General features: G+C 34.8%; 1 protein-coding gene across 2 annotated transcripts in view; it reads right to left on the reverse strand.

Annotated features, from left to right (window-relative positions):
* The window catches only part of DACH1 (dachshund family transcription factor 1), a 429,451-nt gene that overhangs the window by 186,317 nt on the left and 221,629 nt on the right, over window positions 1-21,505 (reverse strand). For both annotated transcript variants that reach the window (XM_054446972.2, XM_054446973.2), the window contains exon 3: window positions 8,410-8,571. In XM_054446972.2, coding sequence (XP_054302947.2) covers window positions 8,410-8,571 — 162 coding nt within the window. The remainder of the gene's footprint in view (window positions 1-8,409; window positions 8,572-21,505) is intronic.

Raw genomic sequence — 21,505 nt, forward strand, 5'->3', positions numbered from 1 at the left:
TAGCAAACATTATATTTTATAAAACAAAGTTAAATATTTATTTTAATCCCTCATCATCAATCACATGAAATTCAAATATAAAACAATTGAGTATCATATTAATGAAGAAAATAAGAGTTGTCTGATCTTAAACAAATTGAATATGACCTGGGGTTATTTTATACTGAAATATTTGATTTCTTTTTACTTTCTTTATAAACTTTACATAAACAGTACAGCATGTTTTTGTAGGTTGATAATGACCATTTCCAGGACTTTCCTTGATGAAAACATATTCATCCTCCTGGAATGTAATGGAGTCTACCACATAACATATTCATTAGGATACATCCTATATATACGATACATCCTATATACATCCTTATATTTTATAATTACATGAGGATATAGTGTCAAATATAATCACCTAACTTATATTTCCTAATATGATATGCTTGAATTAACAGGTTTACTCCATTATCTAGTCATTATTTAGAATTAGCAATGTTGAAATCAAAACAAAAACATTGCATAATATTTTCAAATTATGTTCTCCAACTGTCCATATAAGTAAAAAAAGTTTTCATGAAGTGGAACAGACATCACATTAAAAAATAAAAATATGATCTGCCTTCTGCTTATCTGCATCAAAAATACATTTAATAGTTCATATAGGAAACTAGTACGTGTTGTAAATCATGCCCTAATGATTTCATTACATATAGAAATGGATTTAAGAATATGTGTTCAAATATTTCAAAGTGAAAAATGATTTTTTAATATAGAAATGTATTTTTCCACAGTCACCTGTTGCCATCGTTAATGTTTCTATTCCTTTACATGAACAATAAAGATCAAAAACAAATTATGAGAGAAAATGCAGAATAATGCTATCCAATTTCTAGAAAATAATGAAAAAGAGCTTCATAAAATGATTAGTTATTAATATACTCACATGCCATTTTAAAATAATCTAATTTAAGCTGTACTTATTTTTTAATATTCATAATTTTTCCACAATAACAGCAATGTTAACTCTTGTTTAGCCTCTTCCAAACTCTAATGAAAAGGATACATAGTACCAAGGTAGAAAAAGTGGCATCATCCTTTTTTTATATTCAAAATAAATATTGTCAACACTTATCCATCATATAATGCTTGCATAATATGTAAATAGATGTTATAGTATACTTAAGGACACCTTGTTTTGGAACATATGGTTACTTCTGATTTTTTATTTTAAAAATTACTGTCAAAAATATCTTCTTGCCCTTTATCTTTTATTGAGGTTTCAAAAATCAAAGAATTTTAGAGCCAACAGAGAAATTAGGCAAAAATTCCTTATTTATTAAATAAAAAAGATGAGCAGTTAAGTGACTTATCTAAGTAGCTAAGTTATTTATTAACTACATTATTACTGGAAGCTAAATCTTCTGACTTATTTTGCTCTCTGCTCCCCTACTTGAGTTTTTGGCTGTGTCTAGAATGACTTACTTGGTCACACAATAACATATTCATATTTTGCACAATGATGTTTTGATAATCTTGTATTAAATTAGCCGTTTATCCTTTAGATTTTCACATTAGACTCTAATTCAAAGCCGTTGAAAATGAAGTGCACATACTGTTTTAATAACAACATTCCTAATCATTATCAAACTGGTAATTCTCTATCTTGCTTAAAATACATAATGAAGAAAAATTGCCATAAATAGTAAATATTTTAAAATGCATTTAAATTGATGGAATAGTAGCTTAGTACATTTTTTGTCTTTTATTATTGGGGTAAGCAATTTTGTGTAAAAATTTCAGGATATGAAGATATCTTTTGCATAGGGGATGATATTAACCATATGGCCTATTCTCAATCAATTGAATTACAAACCATGGCAGTTCCTATACTTTTAAGAGATGCTTATGTGGTCTTCCATTAAAATATCCACTAATGGGACATTTGTGAAAAGATTTATATTTGAACATACTTTCTTGACCATATGTGAAGCTACAGAGAGCAAATTCATTAATTAAAACTACTTATATATTAATTGACAGCTATCAGTTCTAAAATATTTCTCATTTCATGCGTCAGAATCTTTCTGGACTTTTAGGGTAGTCTTGTATATGTTTCCACGTTTACAAGACTCTGGCTGTTAATATTGTTAAGTTTACTCATCAGGCAGGAAGAAAGATCTTAAAAATCATTGTTAGGCAGAGAAACATTCTAGTTACCAAAACAAACAAACAAACAAAAAAACTTTCTACATTTAATCTGTTAAACAATAGCAAATTTCTTGTGAATCAGTGATACTGTAATTGAACTGGAGACATTTTTAGAGCAAGCTTGCTTTGGCTTTTTCACCCTCTGATTTGGAATCTGCTCACAGTACTGCCAGCTTAACCAAAAAGGATTAACTCTCATATCCAACTGAGAACACAGATAATTCTCAGTAATTGGTAAAAAATGAAGATGAATGGGGCTGAGAGATAAGGAGCAATTAGCTCATCAGCAGTTACAGCTGTGCACTCAATCCAGATCCATCTCTTGAGTCTCGGCCCCTTTTAAAGAACCTAAGCAGAATAAGCATAGGACACCCCCTCCCTGAAAAAATTGCTATACCTGCCCATCATTTCTCTAGTCTTCCATTTTATTTCCTTACTATACAAAGACACCTGTCATAGCATGCTATGTAAATTACTACCTCTCTCAGGACCTGTGTCTAAAGCCAATCTTCTTTTTAAACTTTTTTTTTATAACAGAAACCAAATGACTACTGTAGACACTCTTAAATTCCCTGTCAATCGTTTCATTATAGCAGCATCATCTGTTTGAAAATATAAGCAATTCCCTCATCTAATTATAGGAAGGATTTGAGGTTCATTAACATTGCCAAGGCAGAGAATCCAATGTGCAATTGCAGAGCTCTGCTTGGTGGCCTGCGTTCTCAGTTTCCTTTTATTTGCTTTCTCAAGGTCTCCAAGACTTTTTCCTGAAATCATAAAATTAATCTTTTCCTTCCAAATAGACACATCTGTTAGAAGAAAGGAAATGACTCCAGCATAAACTATTTTGTTTCTGCAGGAATGGTTAAAATTAAAAAAAGATAAGAGTAGGGTGAGCTGAAGAAGATAATTTTATCTCTTTATCTGCCTGGCTTTTTTTCCCTTCATATATTTGTTTTGTTTTATTGGTTGAGGAACAGAAGAAGTAAGGAGTGATAAATACCCTTGAAGGTGACAGCTTTATTCTCAAACTCAAGTCCTTATTCTTACTTGAAACTTCTACATTCTTGTAACGATTACGAGTTTGAGAAAATGAAAAACAATCATATCTTTTGAGCATGTGAAATGTGTTCAGGTTTGTTGATCAGGGCATTAGTGTACCCTTGCCTATGTTCCACAATGTTCAGAAAGAGAAAATACTAAAGTCTTACAAATACTTCCCTTCCTTAAAGAAATTACAGCAGTTAGAAGGTTATGACTATGGTTTAAACAATGAGATTTTCTTGGGACATCTGTTTTGAGATTACATTTTGAATAGATATGAACTCATTTCCTACTAAGCAAGCAATCTACTATTGTTGATAGCTGTTTACCAGTTCTATGAGTCAGATATTAGCTAGTGGCAAAGGTCCCTCTTAAATCCTCCAAGTATTTTTTAAACTGTATACATAGTGTTTTCCTTAAATAAAATGTTAAGAGAAGTAAAAATGCAGTCTTTTCCTGCCTCTTGGTAAATTATACTCCACAAAATGTTGCACTTGGGAATAATATTTAATGTATTTATCTTTAAAGAGTTATTTCCTTTGTTGTCTTTAAGGAAGGGAGTAAGATACTAGGTTTAGCAAGTATTTAAATAACATAGAAACTATTAAGAGATGCTCACTATGTCAATATTTATATAGTATTTAAAAACTAGAAGTAAAATTAAGTTTCCTTTATTTAGATTAAACTGATTGTGATTGATTTAGTATTCTCAAAAGTGTGCATAATGCCAAAAAAAAGGATAAACAGATTAAAACATAGCTATAGACACTATCAAATTGACCTTGGGTTCACCGGTTTTAAATTCCGCCTTTGCAATATCCCAGTCCCAATTTCCAAGCAGCATTTTTTAAGCTGGTTATGTAGATCAGTCCTTAAAGCAAAAAAATAGCGATTTATCTGGCCTGTATGTTGTGGATAGTGTTGCCACTAAAAAGAATCCAGGACATTTTTCCTTCTTATCTGCAATGTAGCTCATATCAGCCAACCTGTCACAAGATAGTACTTGATATAAACAAGAGATTGCAAAGACATCTCAGTAATCAATATCAGGATGGCTACAGTATGGAAACCCCAACCAGTGCATATCATTTGTCTCAGCATCTATTTCTATGGCCAAATGAAGCATTAATTCAAATCATAAATCTATGGTGATTTAAATCTGGGAATGAGCACCTGCCTGCTTTAATGATTTATTTTGTACATTTCAGTAAGCAGGAGATTTGTCCATATGAACTGACAGGTCACCTTCAGATGCTAAGAGCAGACTGTTTATCACCATGCAGACTAGCATCTCAACTTAGCAAGTAAATATTAAACTAAAAGAATCCAATTGATTGTGGATGAGGGAGAATGGTGACATGGCCATATATTTTACTCGGTGTGCTGATGCCTCACTTGGATCTATCCTCAGGTGCTCACTTCTTCCTAAAGTGATCATTCTGTTGGAAAGATATGAGCTCAAGGTTACCATGTAAAATTGGGATATAAAATAATTATTCACCATTGTCAAAGCTTTCTTTAAATATCTTTTTCTGGCTAATTTCTAAGGTTCCTATTATGAACTGGGAAGGGTTGTATGATACAAAATTATCCTGTTGTCTTACCCAGCAAATGAAACCAAACAAAGCAAAAACATAATCTGCTATCTGGGGCTGTAAGGATTCATTTACAATCAAGGAAAAAAACAATGCTCCTACAAAAAAAAAAAAAAAAAGAAAGAAAAAAAGGAAAAAAAAGCCTAAATTGTTTAACAGAACTTATGAGCTGGATGAGTGAGGGAGAAAACAAAAGCCTTGAATTTTCTTCAAAAATGTCACCGGATTTGGGCAAGACTGAGTAGCAACAATACATCATTTAAGTAGCACCCCTCTGAAGGGTTTCACTACTTCAAAGAGTCAACAGTTGATAGATTCATGAGAGCAGTCTGTATTCTAAAATATGGGCCTTGAAGATTCTTGGGATTCCTTCTAGAATTCATGTGCTTCAGTACTGCTTCCTAACCACTTCATGGTAATTGGTTCTCCTGGAGGATTCAGCACATCCTGTTATGACTGCCTGCTTACCTACCTATCTCATCCATAGACTGTATGCCCCTGAGTCCTGGGCCTGTGCTGTGATTATTTTTGTATTCCTAGAATGAGCTAATACCGAATGTCCTACAAAATCTAAAAGATGTAACAGCTGCCCTGAAATCTCCTCACAGGCCTGCAGCTTAGCAAATAATAGCTACCAGAGAGAATGGAAAAGCAGGTGGAAGCATTTGATGGTGGTAAAAAAGGAAGAAGGTGATTTCCAGGAGGACAGATTTGAAGAAATAGTAATAATAATAGCAAAAGCAATCCCCAATCTACCAACCTTACTGATGACCAAATAACTTGATAAGCAGACATTGTAATAAATAATGTGACAAGTATTTTAATTATCATGATATGATACTATTATTTATGCCATTTTTCAGATATGGAGTTTTGGGCTCAGAAAGTTTACATACTTTACAAAGTCACAGAGCAAGTCATTACTGAACACTTACCAAGAGGCAGGCATTGTCCTCAGAACCAGATTGTGGCCATCAAAGCTGCAATTCAGGAACTGCTTTGATCTTTGATGCAGCTCAACCCCCACCTTCACCACTGCTTTGTACCTCCCCGGCTACCACATCCCTTCCAAAATCACTTTCCTTGATCTCTAGATATATACCTGGGGTGAAGGTGTTCAGGAAGGATATTATAAATTGGAAATTCTTAGAGGACAGCAGCATGTGAGAATAGGATGAAAATTACAATGATAGCATCTTTTTGCCCAAATCAGCTACAGATATCTAATATAAATGACCTGAATGCCTTAGGGACTAGCAGGAACACCGATATTATGTTAACACAATCTCAAACTATTAAGACTTTCTAGGAAAATTCAAGTAAACTTCTGCTCCTGGTTCATTTTGGCGTTGGATGGGGGATGTCAAAACTAAAAAGCAGTAACATCTATCAACTGCATAACTTAATGAAAAAAAAAGTCATTTATTCCAACTAAAATACAAAAGAAAATTCAAATTGTTTGTTTTTAAGCCATTGCGATAGGCTATGTACCAAAATAATTAAAGTAAGCTACAATTTGGTTAGTAGACAAATATTGTCATGTACTATCAAATATGAAAAATATGTTGATGCTTAATTATGAACCATGTTCTCTTTATCTTATGCCTGTTGATTTCTCCAAAGCCAACTTCTGCTCTGGAAAATTCAAACAGAAATACCATGTTTTATTTTTTTTATTTTTTATTTTTTATTTTTTATTTTTTCTTTTATTATTATTATTATTATACTTTAGGTTTTATGGTACATGTGCACAATGTGCAGGTAAGTTACATATGTATACATGTGCCATGCTGGTGCGCTGCACCCACCAACTCGTCATCTAGCATTAGGTATATCTCCCAATGCTATCCCTCCCCCCTCCCCCCACCCCACAACAGTCCCCAGAGAAATACCATGTTTTAATGTGTTTTGCTTTAAATGTTGTTAAATTGCCTATTTTAAGAATCCCTTCTCATAAAACCAACTATTAAGAACAGCCTGCATGAACAGCCTCCTTTTCTAAAATTTTGAAAACAATCCAGATTGTTTTGTAATAATAGATATAATGTATAAGTGGCTAATTACTTGTTTTAAAAAGTGTCCAACACTGCCCCATTTTATCAGTCTAGTGAAAGGCTTTTACTTTAAAGTAATAGTTCTAAAAACAGAATTATAATTCTTGCATTTTGCTTCAATTCTGTTTTAATTTTTAAATGTCTAAATATACGTGTGTAAACCATGACCGAAAAAATCCTCATCCCTCCCTGTCTTCCCTCCAGGAGCGTTACAAACATAAGCACAGATATTATCCTTAGCTCTGCAGTTGTAGGGCCATCTCTTTTGGCTCTCTTCCATGTCTTTTCACCCTTCTAGGAACTCGCACTCACACCTACTCTCCATTCAAATCCACTACTGCTGGTCCTTTGCAATTTCCCTTACGTAGTTCTGCTGAAAAGATGCATTTTTCCCTTTTTACATTACAAAAGCTGCCTTTTAGCATCACTGAAACAGTATTTTGTGTTTTGTCTATATATTTTACTCTAATATTCATGTCTGCGTATGTTTCCAGATAGCTCTTGTGGAAATGATTGTTACTAAAATCCACAGTATTCCTTTATATACCCTTAACTATGTCTTAATGGATTGAAAGTAGAGAGCTAACAATTAACTTAAGAAATAATCTATGAAAATGCTGCATGAAAAAGAGAATTTAATTGAATGGCCGTGAGTTATTAGGGTCTTCATAAATATACATTGGCTATAGTATCTTGCATACATCTTGTAGTATCCAAATTTCTCTTGTTAATTATATTTTGAGCATGGTCACTGCATTTTAAAGAGAAACAATACAAGTGCAATAGCAGAAAAAAATGTTTTGCCCCACAACATCCAGATGCTAAGGATTTCATTAGTACAAAAATTAACCCATATTTGAAGTTGTGTTTGACAAAATGAATTACCCAGATGGATAGTTGGCACAGGTAAAACTGTTCCTTTTGGTTTGACAGTGACAGTTAACTTTTCATCTTTCTCCATATGGTAGGAAAGAAAAAAAATCAAGAAAATTAAAGTCGTATTTTTTAAATGAGAGATGTTGATAACCATTATCTACAGAAAGAATTAATCATCAACATAATCTGTATTCTGGGCAGCCTATGAAAGGGCTAAGTTTATATGTTTTGCTGCCAATGGTAGTAAGTTTCTTACTTGATAACAAATGGATTAAAAGAATAAAAAAGTAAAGTCTAGGGTTTCCTTTGTACATATTTCTCTGTCACCTTAGCTACTCTCAATGTTTTAGAATTCTCTTGATTAAACTTTGTATTATGAAAGATGTTAGCTGAATGTTTTTAGAAGTTGCAGACATAAAGTTGATCCTATAATTAAAAATAATGTTGCTAATTATTCCTTTAGAATGAACAATTATTATTAGTTGTTAGAGAGGCAAAATGGTATCCTCAAACATACAGTGTTTTCGAGCTAAAAGTGCCAACTTTTTGAATGGGTAGCCAACAGTTTTGTTCTGGAAAAGCAAGTACTGCAATTCAGTAGCAAAGTGATCACAATAAGTTTCAGCGAACATAAAACTTACCGACACTTGAATTCATGTCTCCGTTTTCAGAGTCTGCTCCATGTTGGTTATTACTGGCATGATAGTTGCTCATGGCTTCTAATTTGATTTTTTTCACCTTCATTGCTTCAGCAATAGCTGCATTGGTAGCAGCAGCAGCTGCTGCAGCTGCTGCTGTCAGACCTTAAAAGAATAAATTAAAAATGAGGTAATTCAAATTCTGATTTTTCATTTAATAGTTCCTGTACTTGCTGTAACAAACATACAAACATTTATTAGAGTATCTGATTCCTTTATGCCACACTTTGATAACTTATACTCATTCCCAACTAGACAATGAAACAACGTTGATATAAGCGGGAGATTGATTGCTACAGTCCAAAATTAAATATTAACAGAAACACAATTCGCAGGTAGAAGGCTAATAGTGGAAATGCAGCGACAGTTATCTCTTAAAGAAACCAATCTACCAGTCTAAATATGTCCTTTCCTGCTTAAAATCCCCTGTAGCTGTCTACACCGAGGGAAAAATCTCAACTGTTAACTGACTCCATAAGGCGTTTCACAAAGGAGTGTAAACCTACTTCCTCACCCAGTTACTTCGTTGTCATCCACACCCTGGCTATATCACAGATGTCACCATTACCCATACATGACCTGCCTCTTCAAGCCTGTGCTTTCACACATGCCATTCCCTTTTGCCTGGAACCTTCTTGCCCTATGACAAATATTTCCTTTACTTTTCATCCTCCTGAAAAAAGCTACTCATTAGAAGTCTTCCCATTGCATGGCCCCCAGCTGCCTGGATGCCTGGTCTCTTCTTCTCCCCCTGGCCCACGTTTATACCTGTGCTGCTGTTACAGGACATGCCATCCTGCACTGGAATGGTCTGTTGGGACACTTGTTTTCCTCACTAGATCGTGAACTACTCAATGGCAGAAACCGTGTGTTGCTACACAGCTTGGTATTCCCAGTGTTCGAGATGTTCAAAAATAAAATGTAATACAATGAAAGCTAACACTTAGCTTCTAGTTATGAAATTTAAGTGCTGATTTAAGTGACATAAAAGTAGCTTAATCATCTTAATAACCCTCTGTGATTGATCACTATTATCCTTACTTTACAGATTAGAAAACCATGGCACAGGATTTGAAACAGCACACTCTGGCCTCGGAGTTGACACTTTTAACCACTATGCCAAGGAAAGTTGTCCAGAAGAGTTCCTCTTCATCCATCCAGAGAACAGGGGGTAGGGGCAGACATTAAATTAGACAGAGTTTGAGCCGGGTGCAGTAGCACATGCCTATAATCCCAGCACTTTGGGAGGCAGAGACAGGTGGATCCCTTGAGCCCAGGAGTTTGAGACAAGCCTGGGCAACAGGATAAAATCCCCTCTCTACAAAAAATACAAAAAGTAGCTGGGCATGCTGGCCTGTGCCTGTAGTTCCAGCTACTCAGGAGGCTGAGCCTGGGAGGTTGAGGCTGCAGTAAGCTGTGAGCACACTTGGGTGACAGAGTGAGACTCTGTCCCAAAAAAGAAAAGAAAGAAAGGAAGAGAAAAGAAAAGGAAAGAAAAGAAAAAGACAAAAAGAACAAAAAGAAAAGAAAAAGAGTTTGAGACAAGATCTCGGAAGATCAGAATTAAGACCATGCTGTTCTGACTTTATATATTTATATAGAGAGATAATAAGCAGAGGTTTTTGAGCAGGGGAGTGGTTTGTCTTGCTTAAATGTGTGAACTTTTGCCAAGTCAGTTCACTTCAGGCTGACATCCCTCATCTGCAAAATGACAGACACTGGAATGTATAAATGATCTCTCCTAATTCTGAAACCTTAAGTCTATGAGAAGATAAATATCCCCAACCCCACCCATTTTTTTTTTTACTGTGCCTTCTTTAGTATTTTTGACTACAGTGCTCCAGCCGTTTGAATTTATCCGTGTGATTTATTTCCACTCCCAGCTAGTGGATTAGAGCCTGAGCACCGCTCTCCTCCTTTTCCTCCCCGCTAATCATCATTTCTAGTTATTCTAGCAAATAAGTTACTGCCCAAGGAATTATAAGGAAGTATTTTTCCATGAAAATCTCTGCTGGTTTTTTAGAGGTTAGAAGAAGACTTCACCTTTCCTTCAGATCAGACCAAAGAGGCCCTGACAACTTTCACCACAACGCAACAAGACCTTCAGATTGGGTCTTTACATGAAAAACTGATAATCACCCCTTAAAAGGCACTAATCTAAACTCAAAGAATCCATCTGGGTTTGATCTGAACATTCATTGCCTTTTAAGTCGCAACTTGAACTGATTCTCTCATCTTCCTATGATTGAATTTTCTCCCCAATTACTCATTTCCTTCAAAGATGTTTCAGAAAATTTTCTTTCCTGTTCTCTTAAAAGTCTCTTTGTGTTTTCCAGCAAATCTTTCTTCCTCAATTTTGTTTTGTCACCAATGTGAACATCCCATTTTTCCTTGGTTACCTGATGTTGACCCATCTCCAATTTATGACTTCAAAAGCCTTTGTCTTGGATTTGTGCTGCAGGGAAAACCTGTTCACAGTATTCAAATAATAAAAGTAAACTTACAACTCACTATTATCAGAGAGATCCAAATCCAATTAAGTACCAGGAACCATGACTATGCGTGATATGGCCTTGGACCAACCATCCAATTATCTTGAATATAATTTTCTTCACCTGTAAAACCATTCTAATCCCCAAGAAAAAATATAAGGATAAATAAGATAAACTACGTGAAGAATGCCACATCATATTTAGTAAAAGCTAGGCATGCTATTCATTCTAGTTTGTTAAAAAGAAAGGCTTGGCCTCACTATAATTTCTGCAGAGTATCTGTAGCCTGACACAGCCCTCTCAGCTAGAATAATCACATTTGTCCTTAGGTGACTAGATTAGCCCTTGACTTTTAAAAATATTCTTTATGATTTTATTATTTAGCTGATTTATTTATAGTACTCCTTTATTTTTCTATGACAGCTTTTCCCAGTTTTACATTTCTAATACAAAGTCCAAAAGATATATGTGTGTCACTGACACACACACACACACACTCACACATTTTTACATGCTGTAACTTAACTACAACACTTTTTAATATTCTACTTTTAGCCCAGTTTTATGAAAGCAGAAAGAAAGCTATGACATATGCAACAATTGCTGATTTTAGTTTCACTAACTCACCTGGCTGTTTGATGGGTTCTTAATTTTAATTATTTAATATCTTTCCAATTCAACTAATTTTCTCCATTCCCACTGCCCCTCCCCACCAGTACAAGTTCCCATCTTTTCTTTCTTAGAGTCCTGCTCAATATAATAGCACGTTCCCCATCTCCAATCTCTTACTATCCATGTCATAGTCAGCCAAACCTCATGAAAGCGAAGATTTTTTCTTTTTTCTTCCTTTTTTTTTTTTTCTTTTGAGACAGAGTCTCCTTCTGTCACCCAGGCTGGAGTGCAATGGCGTGATCTCTGCTCACTCCAACCTCCGCCTCCAGGATTCAAGCTCTTCTTCTGTCTCAGCCTCCCGAGTAGCTGGGATTACATGCACCTATCACCATGCCTAGCTAATTTTTGTATTTTTTGTAGAGACGGGGTTTCACCATGTTGGCCAGGCTGGTCTCGAATTCCTAACCTCAAGTGATCCACCTGCCTTGGCTTCCTGAAGAGCTGGGATTACAGGCATGAGCCACGGCACCTGGCCTGAAAGTGAGGATTTGAATATACATTCAATGCTTGTTCTTAGGATCCAGTCCAGTGCTTCTCATGGCTGTCAGTGCCCTTTGTTCTCAGTTCCCTGCCTATCTGTATGTATTCCCGCTCCTCCAGCTCCCACTTGCTCTCTGTGCTCCAGGTACATAGGCCTTCTTTCCTTTTCACTAGTAAACAACTTCATTCCTTCTTTTAAGTCAGTCTTTCCATACTCTGTTCTCACTTTCCAGAAAAGCCCTCTATGTCCTGGCCCTGGACTTGCCTATGCCTTCTTCATGTCATCACTTGAATATTATGTGCTCAGAGCTGGAGGCTCAGGTTCCTGATTCTTCACTATCTACCTAGGAAAGAGCTCTCAACATCTCAAGAAGCAGCTCATGGCTTACTCTTTTAAAGAGCTGTACCTGACCTTCCCCAATCTACCCCACTTGCTTGTGTTTGCATCACCCCTGCTGTATGTGAGTCTGCCATCCCTAGCTGTGCATCAGAGTCACCCATGGAGTTTTAAACTATGCAAATAGCTCAGCCCTACCATCTGAGATTCTGAATCATCAGGTCTGGTTTGAGGTCTCTGCAACTGTATATTTTTGGTTAATCTTACTATTCTACAGGTCATTTTAATCAGCAATTCCAGTAGAGAAAAACAGTCTCTTAAACTCTTTATTGCTCTCTTTTGGGGGCTGGGGCCAAGGAGGGTAGGATTAGGATTCTGACCTCTAACTAGGTCATAGCGCCAGAAGGGCAGAAATACTTTCTTAGTATATATATACCAAACATCTGCTGCGGTGCTTGGCACATATTGTCACTGAATGAACAAATGCTTATCAAATTAGATTACATGGAAAGCCACAGGAGAAACATGGTCATTATTTTGGCAGTGTCAATGGAAAGTAATTTAAAACATTGTTGTTATGTTACATTAAGTGTGTATATACTAAGAATAACAAATCTCATTAATTTAATATAAAGCATGACTCTCCAAATGTATGTGTTGCCTAGGGCTGGAGAGGATCACAAAAGATTCACCACCCTCAACCCACTCTGCATTTATTGAACTTCCTGTTGGCCTTGCAATGGTCCTTTCAAATCCCTGATGTAATTCTCAAATCCCTTCCAATTTCCTGTCTCTAAAAACATAGCTTACAATCTATACACTAGCCTTAAATAGAGGTCCCATTGTATATGTTGTTCCCAAACAAAGTTGCCTTAAAAACAAAAAAAAATTCATGTAATAAATTCACAAAATAACTTAAGTCTTTGGTCTATACTAAACAGAGAATATAAACTATAACAACATTTCTATGTAATCAAGAATTGTCCACTGGTGTAAACACTGGCAACCCATAACATTTGCTACACCCTTTTCCTTCCTTTCTTCACTTATCATAGATCTTCTCCCCTGTCTTCAGATTCAGGGAAATTTTTGCTACCCTCCCCCCTCTTCCATATCCCACTTTGAATTGTCTTATACTACAAATTACCACTGCTTTTACATTTTTCTTTTCTTTTCTTTTTTGAGAGAGTCTCGCTCTGTCACCCAGGCTGGAGTGCAGTGGTGGGATCTCGGCTCACTGCAACCTCCGCCTTCCGGGTTCAAGCAATTCTCCTGCCTCAGCCTCCTGAGTAGCTGGGATTATAGGCATCCACCACTACATCTGGCTAATTTTTTGGGTATTTTTAATACAGACAGGGTTTCACCATGTTGGACAGGCTCGTCTCGAACTCCTGATCTCTGGTGATCCACCCATCTCAGCTTCCCAAAGTGCAGGGATTACAGGCATGAGCCACTGTGCCCACCCTGCTTTTACATTTTTTCGTTCAAGCAACCCATTTCTCCCTCAGAACTAGGCAATCAGCTGCAGTGCATGATAAAGACAGAAGGGATGTTCTCCAAGCCCACATCCACAGAATATTTCTGAAATGGACTAAGGAATCTGTGGTTTTGCATAAAAACACATTGCATAAAAGTATCTCCTACACCAAGACAAAAATGTACTGAACTGAGAAGTCAAAGGAAGTCTAAATTTTATTTTAAAAGATTCTAAATCTAATTTTATCATCAGAAATGGAGAAACTTTAATGCATATTTAAAGTTCATTTTCCAGATGTTTTTAGGAGGTTGAGATCCTGTGAGCACAAGTTAAATTACTTTGATTAGCTAGAGATGCTTTATAATTCCTTCATCAGTTTCCAGAAAAGAAATGATGACTTTAAAAACCTTTTCTAACAGAACAAAACAACACAAAGTAAAAAAAAAAAAAAAAAAAAAAAAAAAAAAAAAAAAAAAAAATCATTTTCCACTGAGTAAAAATGGATTGAGAAAGGTTTTCTTTGAAAAAAAAAAAAGTTTTCCTTCAGTGGAAAGATAATAAGTCATATATTGTGTTCTCTCTTCTAGGCCTCCAATTGGTCTTCAGGAAAAGAACTGTATATCAAACTTAGGTTAATACACTACCTGCCTTAAGTGGTGCAATGTATTTACATTTCTTTTCCTTTCCTATTGAATCTTGACAAACCATCACTTGCAATTTAAAAGAATGAGTAAATTTTTACACAGAACTTAGAAACATGGCTTGTCATATTACTATCTGAATTATGATACAAACTTATGCTTGCTTCTTCAGAGTAAATTATAGATTTTTTTAAAAATGGGCTATTGTTAGACATTTTTATCCATGCTAGTCAATTTCTTTTACTTTTATTCTCACTTTTTGATATTCCACTAAAGCATTTTAAGATTCTTGCTAAATTAGTGACCAGCATAGAAGTTATTTGTAGTCTAGACTCACTCTCTTATAAGAAATATGTATAATACAGTGGTTGGGGGGAAAAAGACAACCCAAAGAGCCATGCAAACTTTGGACAAGATGCATCAAACTTATCTGGGATGGCACAGCAAGTTATATAATGTCCCATGCTTCAAAATTTTCCTCTCTAAACGGAGGGATAACAATTCTGACCTCACAGGTGTGTTGTGAAGAATGAAGATGAAATAACGTGCAACAGCCTGGGCACACATCAAGCCCTCCCCCTCCATAAATGCTCACTGATACCGTGAAGTAACTCATACGATCCAACATGTCTCTATGTTTAGTTTTACCTTTGTTCAATTACAAAAGTGCAAATAGGACAAAAAGTACCTAACAGCATAGGGTGAGAATGTAGCCATTTGGCAAGTGGATATCTAAAAATCAGGTCTCCATCAAATCATTGGATTTGGCTCTCTACATTGATCAGATTTATCATAAAATCACTAAATCTTCACTCCATGCTGTATTAATACAAAGCCTTCACTAGTTTAAATTCTATATTCTAAAATCAACCCATGGATATATCTTTTGGAAGAGACGCAGGCATTTTTACTAGTTAGAACATTCTTTCACTTTTTAAAGATAGTGTTTTTCTTCTGCTTTCAACCTTTATTAAAACGGACTTTAAATTCTTCAAATGCCATTATACAATATTGATCACTCTCTTTAAAAAATGGAACACTATCTCCATTTTATTTATTTCAAATAAGTTAGTACCCTTACTTATAAATAGAAGATTACAACTGTAGATTATAGATATCAATAAAAGAGACATATTGCTGTCAAATTCTTTCTCTGATCTGTTTGTTTGCTCATTAACTTGAAAGGTCCAATCTTTGATCTTTGGTTTCAAAGACATCAAGATGACTTCCAAATGTTTGATATATTGTCTACTTTTACCTTGCATTCCATATAAAATGCATTTCCTCAAATTTAATAGTTAAATAAAATGGGTTATATCCAAGAGATGTTACGTATTCAAACTTTCCATATGATAGACTCGTTATTAGTTTGTGTTAGTTTGCTCACATTTAAACAAAACCATTTTAAACGTGCAGTAGATTATAGCCAATGGTAGTTATTATTAATATTCTGGAATTGATAAGTTATTTATGTCTGGCATTCTTCCTACTGATTATTCAGAGAGACAGGCGGCTTATAAATATCTCATCACTCCACCGTCACAGAAATTTCATCGACAGTGCTCATGCACAGCTATTAGCAATATGAATCTAACCATTACAAGAAGGAGGAAAATCGAACATGTGGCATTAATACGCAGTCCTGGTTCCTAACCATCTGATAGGCAGATGGTGTGAAGCGGATTCTCCAGCTGAAATGAAGGGGCACATCATTTAAAACCTTGTTTGCATTCTAACTGATATCAGTGCCATATTGATATACATGATACATCATGGCAGTATTTGAACAATCTAGTTTGTTTCAGTCATAAATGTTTACAGCCTTGTTTTTTTAATCTTATAAGCATGTTCAGAAGAGTGTATTTTTAATTTATGAAACCTATTGTTTACTTCTGTTGAACTAGAAGATTAGTGGAAAGCAGGAATATTAAATTACTTCAACCAGAGCAATATAACCAAGACAGATGAATAAAGTGGGTTTCTATTTTCAATAAGGATGTTAGCAAAAGAATTTTAAAATTAGCTCAGGCATTTTGTGCATTAAATACACTTATTCATTTAAACCTTTCAGCTATTTTCCCCAAGTGGCATACAGAGAAACTTAATGCTTTACATAGTCATTCATTTAAAACTCTCACTGTGTGCAATTAATCTTGTCCAACAATTCAATTCAGAAAGTAAAACATCAAAAAGCATAGTTCAATTCAAGAGTCATTACTGTGAAGTAATCTTTCTGCTCCTGACAGTTCCTATAGACTCTTTGCAAAACTCTGTTGAAGGTGCATTGTAAGCCCCACATGAGTTTGAATTACAACTCAATTGAAATCACTCCAAGTCTTAGAAGAACTCTTGGCTCAATATAACAATTTGAAAACACCAGTACCTTTTTTCACCCTGTTTTCTTCCTATCCTTATTTAAATACCAGCTGTCAGAAACTAACACTAACTTTCAGTTATTTTATTTCTCAATGCTTTCTAAATAAATTAAAATTGTGATTGAAACATGCGTGTCTTCACTCTTAAATGATTAAATAACCAGAATGATAAGCAGATGGAATGAAAAACTTCATTGTAAATCTGGTTAGACTGAAGATTTTGAGTGTGAACTTTTCTCTTAATGTCCATTAGACTGACTTTTCTTGGCCTTTGAAACACATTTGTATTCTGCAGAGAAAAAGAAAAATTGATCCTTGAGGCCATTAATGGAAACACTCCCTATAGCAGTTCTGAGTCTTTCAACTGATTGAATTAGATTTTTCAAATGTTTGTACTAACAACAACAAAAAAACCCCACTAATTTGGAGATACATACAGTAAGAAAGATGTCGTTATAATATGAATAATGACTTATAAATCAAATAGACATCAGATTTAGCATTCTTTTTCTGGATAGCTTAAAATCTCAATTTCTCAGACTGAAGAGGTTATAGAAGTGAAATAAGAAAGAAGGAACACCATAGGGAGGTCATCTGGCCATATCAATCACTGAGGAACTTCTATGAAAGCTTTTGAAAAGCTCACCTTCTGATCACTAACCCAGAATCAGGCTGAAACGTAATCAATAAAAACTTTTAAATTACTATAATTTGGTTTAAAATCAACTGTTACCTAATTTATAAAAAGTTGAACTTGGCACTATGAGGTCTTAAATACGTAATTTTTACTCCACCTTTAACATTACTACCTTTAGAAAAATATTTCTAAACAACCTCTTGGGGTCTTAAACTTATAAAACTTGGGGACTAGAAAGACTTTACCTAATGTAACTATTTTATTTTACTGATGATTAAACTTAGGGGCAATGAGGTTAATCATTTCTATAAAGTCACACCATTAAATAATCACAGAGTAATCCCAATTCTCCTTACTCCCAGTTCAGCACTGACCACACAGACTCTATGAGTAAATATAAAAAGTACAGAAGACAGTAAACTATGGAGTCTTTGAAACAGATGACCCCCCTTTGCTCTAGTAGCTTATGGATTGTATAGAAAGTCGAAGTTATAGACACTCAGATATGTCACAAATATACTAATATAAATTGACTCCACTTAGAAATCTGATCTAAATGTTTGTGTTTCAGTTTTATAGAATTTAGAGTGTATCTGCCACAGAAGCAATGGCCATTGAACTTTATGCACAAAACTTTTAACCAATACTGTTGGTGAAATACAATATAATTTGTGCCTGAATCCTATATATTACATAGGGCACAACGAGGAAGAAAAAAAAAAGAAGAGTAAATAAATTATTCTTCTCTGCATATCTTGAATATAAAACAAATTCTAACCAGAAACAAATTGAACTAGATATGCCTTGACTCTAATTTTCTTTTAAGCACCCCTCTCATTATATCTTTTTCAATTATTTAATAAACTAGGCATTAGATATCTTCATGTTGGTCTAAGGCCCAATACTTCTTACTACTCACAGAACCCATCACCCAAAATTACTTAGTGAATTGACTCCATGCTGGTAGCTCTAAGTAGCATGAGAGTGACTGAAAGTGTGTGAAATTCTAAAACGATGTTTTTGTTTTGTTAAGAGGCTTCTTGTTAATGTATTGGTGATAGTTCAGGCAATATAATAAGTGAAAAGAGGAAAAGATACGATAATCATAATTTCCTGCAAAAGAATAACCTCATTGGCATTTCAGTCTAAGTATAATCTCAAATGTTCTACTTTTCTCAATATCATGTAAATCCTTGTCTAAATCCATTTCTACCTCAATGTCTCAGTTGTTTTTTTCTTTTTCCAGATTCCAAGTACCACATGGGTCTGTCCATGTGTAGTTTACTGTTGAGGACAGAAAATGACAAAAAAAAATCAAAAGAGGTGGCTGTTTTTACAGGTAAGTCTTGTTTGGGATAAGCCATCCAATTAAATATAAATAGCTGGAAAATACATGGCCACAAAAGTCTTCTGATACAATAAACAAATGTTTTTCAAGGAAAAGACTCATGCAAGAAATGTATTCATATACACATATATATGTATGAATATATGTACACATACATATATATACACACACATAGAATAAAGAATATACTCACACACACACACGCACACACACACAGAGTATTCTTTCTAAGTGGAGGTCAAAGTCTGAGTGGGCTAGGAACAATATACATGCAGAGTCACTGGTTAACAATAGGAACAGAGAAACCAGTGGTTGAGGCATTATATTTTTTACTTCTTTGTCATTAGGTCTAACATTTATAACTACATCTCATTTAAGCTCCATCATCAACCTACAAGGTAAGTGTTTTCCTCATTTGGTTACAAAGAAAATGTGAATAGTGAGAGGCCAGTTGTAGTGCTTTGAAAAGTAGGTTTGTGTTTGCAATTTTAAAGTTGGACTACGGAAAAAAACAATCCTAGTTAATTTAGAAAAACACATAGTGCCATGTGATAAGGAAGATTCAAATGAAATATGAGTTGTGGTCCATAGTCTCAAATGGTTGTCATCTCCTAGATGGTGGAATGTTAAAGGGAATGAAGCCCTTATCTTGGCAGAATTTCATAATCATGGTCAAGTTACTTAATTCTTTGAGTGTGACTTAGACAAATTACTTAGATAGTCTGATTATAAGGAGACTTTACACCTTATTGTTCAAAAAATAAATGGTGTTTAGGTTTGAATCTATTTCTTTTATAAGGTTTGATTATTATATTCAACCCATCTCACCTAGGAACAGAGCAATTATATATCAGGAAGAATTACCAACGTGCAGTATTACATTATTCACTTCTCTTTTTGCTGCAAAAACATTATTCCAACAGAAAGAAATGTGTAGTTACTAACATGCCAAGAAATGTGAACCTTTTGTGTATTCTGACAGAACTTTTACTTTGCTTCAAAACATCTGTAAGTCATAGCAAATCTTCAATTTTCCTAACATCTCTTCATTTTAGACGCAATGTCTGTAGTTATACTGGTCCAATGACTTCTCTTGACCTAATTTATACCGTACCATGAGATTCTATTAAAAGAAACTAAATCACTGCAGTAGATTTATTCACCTTAAATAATTTAAGCTAATTGAAAAAGAACCAAACTAAAACTAAGACACTTCTCTCAAGCATTCAACTTCTGCATGTCAATTAGTAATTTAAATAACCAGCTAATCACAAAAGCTTCGTGAGAAACACAGACCTATGCTATGTATACATCTCTCTACTTCCACTGGCTGAAGATACAAGTAAACATCAATTCTGATTCTACAGGTATGTATATCTCTTCTGTAGTAATTAGGTAATTCCAATAAAATGTTTTCATGGATGGATTTGAGATTCTTTTTAACTTTTCCAAAAAATTTTCAAAGGAACATAGAAAAATAGAAATATCTGAACATTTCACATCTAGTCACTCTTTTTTGTCAATGAGTTATGACAGTTCAAATTTATAAGGTGACTTAAACAAAACAAAATTGAAAACACTGCTGTTATCTACAAACATTAATACATCACAATAACCAAAGACTGAACTCCCATGGATTGGTTTAAAAATTACTAATTCAGGCCGGGCGCAGTGGCTCATGGCTGTAATCCCAGCGCTTTGGGAGGCCGAGGCGAGCAGATCACTTGAGGTCAGGAGTTCAAGACCAGCCTGGCCAACACAGTGAAACCCGTCTCTACTGAAAAAAATATACAAAAATTAGCCGGACATAGTGGCACGTGCCCGTAATCCCAGCTACTTGGGAGGCTGAGGCAGGAGAATGGCATGAATCTGGGAGGCAGAAGTTGCAGTAAGCAGAGATCGTGCCACTGCACTCCACCCTAGGCGACAGAGTGAGACTCCATCTCAGAAAAAAAAAAAAAAATTACAAATTCAGTTTAATATTATTATTATACTTTACTATTGTTACTTTTCTTCTTAAGATGAAGTTATTAAATATCATTTTGATTTATGCAATGTTCACAGTGGCACATAATGTGATTAGAAATTACAATATTCTAATTGTCGCATCCTTTGGAACTCCATTTGTAAAATCAATGGTCATTTTTCTCATGCATTTATTAGATTTTATAATTCAGCCATTTGTAATACCTGGAATATGTGGCATAATGACATGTATGACAGTCCTACAAAGAGTTTCAAAAGCTTTTTGCAATACTCTTACCATACATCTTTCTTATGAGAATTAGAAAATTCAAACATAACTTTATCGTGGAGGTAAAGCCTTTTGAAATATTGCTAAAGTGCATACTGAATAAAGACAACACACTTAAGCGGACTTTCTCCCCTTTAAACAGCATTCATCTTTTCAAAAGCAATAGATTCTCAGTCCACACGGAGCCTGTTGCATTATTCATTTCATGTGCAACCTCATGCTGGACCATAAATTGTTACTTTATCTAATCAAAGGAGACTTAACTCTACAGAAGGTCAAAGGTTTAATTTTGTGAAGTATTATCTTACGCTATGAGTTTAACCGAA

The sequence above is a fragment of the Pongo pygmaeus genome, chromosome 14, assembly GCF_028885625.2.
Source record: "Pongo pygmaeus isolate AG05252 chromosome 14, NHGRI_mPonPyg2-v2.0_pri, whole genome shotgun sequence".
Taxonomy (NCBI): Eukaryota; Metazoa; Chordata; class Mammalia; order Primates; family Hominidae; genus Pongo; species Pongo pygmaeus.